The sequence below is a fragment of the Engystomops pustulosus genome, chromosome 4, assembly GCF_040894005.1.
Source record: "Engystomops pustulosus chromosome 4, aEngPut4.maternal, whole genome shotgun sequence".
Lineage (NCBI taxonomy): Eukaryota > Metazoa > Chordata > Amphibia > Anura > Leptodactylidae > Engystomops > Engystomops pustulosus.
The window spans coordinates 220,334,676-220,338,431 of NC_092414.1; the positions used below are offsets into that span (position 1 = coordinate 220,334,676).

A 3,756-nucleotide genomic window follows, 5' to 3' on the forward strand; every position below is an offset into this window, starting at 1 on the left:
GCTTCCTGGCTCTGTCGGAACATAATTTATGCATGCCCCCTGATCTATATACATCCTCGGCGTCGGTGGAAAGCGCTGCCGACAGCTGGTAATGTCACATGGCTGTCTGCTAATCTTGCTCATGTGCGGCAACTGCATTCCTTGCTCAGCTGGCAAGGAAGGTACATCACCGGCAGTCTGCAGCCCTTTCCGCCGGCGCTGAGGATGTATTTTGATGAGGGGAGGCGTGCAGAAATTATGTTCCGACAGAGCCAGGAGGTGCTCGGCTAGCCTAACGTAAGCACCTCAGGCTCATTTTATAAACTTTATAACTGCATATTTCGGTATAGTAGACAGCCCAGAGCATTCCAGCAACAGTCCCCTGTCACATCTAAGGTAACAAGCATATGTTTGGGGACAGTACACACGTCTAAATGTGGTGGTAGATGTCCTTTAAATAAAACTTTCACAAACAATATTACCATTACTCCATTCATTTATTTTTTTCTTTTGTTCAGATGGTTCTCACAAACAATGTCACCATTATCTTTCTTCTGGGATTTCCCAATCTTCAGAACTTCACATTCCTCTTCTTCTCCCTCCTGGTTCTTATCTTCTGTGGGACAATATCAGGAAACCTTCTTATCATGGTCTTGTATCTAGTGAGTAAAACCCTTCAGTCCCCCATGTACTTCTTCATTACACAGCTGTCATTGTGTGACCTCCTGCTGACCACAGACATTGTCCCCGTCCTTCTTCACACTGTCCTGTATGGAGGAAGTTCTATCACTCTCATTGGATGCTTCATTCAGTACTTTTTCTTTGCTACATCGGAATCTTCAGAATGCCTTCTCTTGTCGGTGATGTCCTATGACCGGTATGTGGCCATCTGTAACCCCCTCCGTTATCACTGTATCATGAGTCATGGAGTTTGTGTGACATCAGTCAGCATGATTTGTCTGGTGGGTGTTATTGTAGCATCGGTAAATATCACCGTTACGTATAATGTGTATCTCTGTGGACGACATGTCATTGACCATTTCTACTGTGATATTGAGCCCATGATGCATCTCTTCTGCGCTCATATATCTATTCTCCATAAATTGCTGATGGGATCTTTAATAGTTGTTATACCTTTCATAATAATAGTGACGTCCTACGTGTACATTGTCATCACCATTCTGAAGATCCCATCCACTACCGGAAGACATAAAGCCTTCTCCACCTGTAGCTCCCACCTCATTGTGGTCTCCATGTTTTATGGGACATTAATGATTGCTTATATGTTTCCATCAGGGGGAGAATCCACAACACTTAGTAAGATCCTCTCCCTAATGTATACGGTGCTGACCCCACTGCTTAACCCCATAATATACACCTTGAGGAACAACAACTTTAAAGAGGCTTTTCACAACCTGAAATCAATTGTTAAATCCAAATAAAGTCCCTTCTATACCGGGGAATGTTTCCAATCACTGCCCCCTATATAGAAATGGCAAGCAAACATTACAAAATTACTTTTGTAAGCTGATCAGATCTGATTATACAGTAGGTTTTTATGTAGCACATCAACCGATGTGTGGTGGAGAATGAGCAATTAATATTCAAACTTTCATAGGTTAACATTGAGGCCCTTTAACTCTTTGTTTCCTGTATTGTATACAGTATGTACCGATGTCTACATTGTCCGGACCCACCATAATAATTCTAGACAGTTTATGGGTCATGTTACATAGTGACATAGTTAATGTGGTGGGAAAAAAGACCATCAATGGATGTAATGGAACATTATTATATATTATAACATAAACTTCAATGTTATTTTGATGTAAAAAAGCATCTGGATCCTTATTGAACCTCTCTGCTGTCCCTGCTTTACTTTGCTCTTGAGCTTGGCTATTCCACAGTTCTACACAGTAAATAAACCTTATGTCCTCTGAACATTTAACCTTGCCGCCCTCCCATAGTCGCCTAATTCAAAGACTAAATAAATATGTTTTTTTCATTTTTTCTCATAACTGAGACCCTCCTTACCCCTTATCATTTTTGTGGTTCTTCATTGTCCCTTCTCCAGCTCCAGCGCCTCCTTTTCTTGGACTGATGACCACAACTGGACAGCATATTCCAGGTGAGGCCAAATCAATGCCCTGTACAGTGGTAATATTACATCCCTATCCCCAGAGTCCAGACTGATTGACATTGTGCTATTATTTAATCTATAATCTACTAGTCACCCAGGTCCTTCTCAACAAGGGACTCTCCAAGATTTTCTCCCACAAGGACATATGTTGCAAGTGGATTATTAGTCCCCTGGTGCATAAACTTATATTTATCCAACCTTACAACAGTCATATTCTGCACCAGATATAGGGTTCTGGGCAAGGTAGTCCTTAGGCTAAATGATCCGTGGCTCGTGCCCTGGATCTCTTGGCCTGTGCCCCAGTTCAGTGGGACTCTTGTTGTGCTGTCCGGGCCACTTTGCCCACTCTTACTGCTCTCTGCATCCCCTCTGGACGCAGACAGAGATGAGTAATGTGGTGGAGAATGGAGCAGTCAGCTCCGTCCTTTGCTACAAATAGCAGGAGACAGGGTGACGTCATTAAACCGGGTCTCCTGCTACCACCACAGAGACGTGGTGTTATGATGTCACCGCGTCTTGTCCGGCACACCGAGTAGAAGAGGAGCAAAGCGGGAAAGGAAGGCAGGTGAGTATAATTTTTTTTTTTTAACTTTGCAATGTAAGAAGTAGCTAGGGGGACATCCATTTACTCAGGGGACGGGGGCTTGGGGACATCAATTAACTTAAATTTAATTTCTGTGGGTGTGAGGTTGACACCCATTGCTCTGCGGGGTGGCTGGGGTGGAATATTAATTTCTTGGGGTTGGAGAAGTGTGGATAACATCCATTACTCAGTCTGGGGAGGTTGTCTATTGCTGGGGTGCCAATAGGAATATTAATCTCTGGGGGGCTGTGGGAGACATCAATTGCTGGCTCGGAGAGGGGGAATAGCAGTTGATGGGGGTCCATGGGCACATAAATTGCTGGGTGTGGTCTGGGGGCAACATCAATTGCTGGGGTGAGGGCACATCCATTGTTGAGGGGCTGCGGGTGGGCACTCATTGTGGAGGAGGACATGAATTGCTGGTGGGCTTTGGGGGCTATGAATTTCTTGGGGAATTGTAAGGGACATTAATTGCTGTGGTTGCTGTTAGGACATCATAAATTGGAGGGTTGTGGAGAAAACAAAAGGCATGCTGTGCCAACTATCCCTGACGCAAGCAACAATCTGAGCTTCCCCAGGAAGGGTTCAGCTTTTTATCCCCCAAACTAAGAAGAGTAAGCAGAAGTTTGACCAATCTCACCTACAAGGCCTGGTCCTAACAAGTGTCCATGGGCAGGGACGTTGAATCTCTAACTTCCCACTGCTTTTGTAGTGGAGGCTTAGGCTAAGGTAGGAATCCCTGTGGAACATGTGGAATCTCTGGGACATCACTCCTTGCTTTTGCTTGCCTATTCCACTTCCTCTTCCCCTGTCTCCTCATCCAGCCAGTATCGACCGGCACCACCAGTTTAAGTACAGCCATGGTGAAACGCAGCTGCTGTTCTGAAACTCATCTATTTGGGTAAAAGACAACACAACACTCAAAGTAGAGAAAAATTTCCTCCTAACCCATAGAGTGGATCAACTAACAGTCAGATACAGACGCACTGCAAAATCACCATCTACTGCAATACGGTGGTATTGTGGTATAAAGTGATCAGACACCCTAGGGTTT

The 3,756-nt window shown here is 44.5% G+C and overlaps 1 protein-coding gene across 1 annotated transcript; it reads left to right on the top strand.

Moving 5' to 3' along the window:
- The first annotated feature begins 497 nt into the window (after positions 1-497).
- Positions 498-1,421, top strand: LOC140128670 (olfactory receptor 10C1-like). The gene has a single exon (XM_072150369.1). It carries the CDS (start codon positions 498-500, stop codon positions 1,419-1,421), a length of 924 nt encoding a protein of 307 aa, XP_072006470.1.
- Positions 1,422-3,756: the final 2,335 nt, after the last annotated feature.

Coding starts and splice junctions, on each gene's coding strand:
- LOC140128670 (XM_072150369.1), top strand. CDS start 498: ATGGTTCTCACAAACAATGTCACCATTATCTTTCTTCTGGGATTTCCC.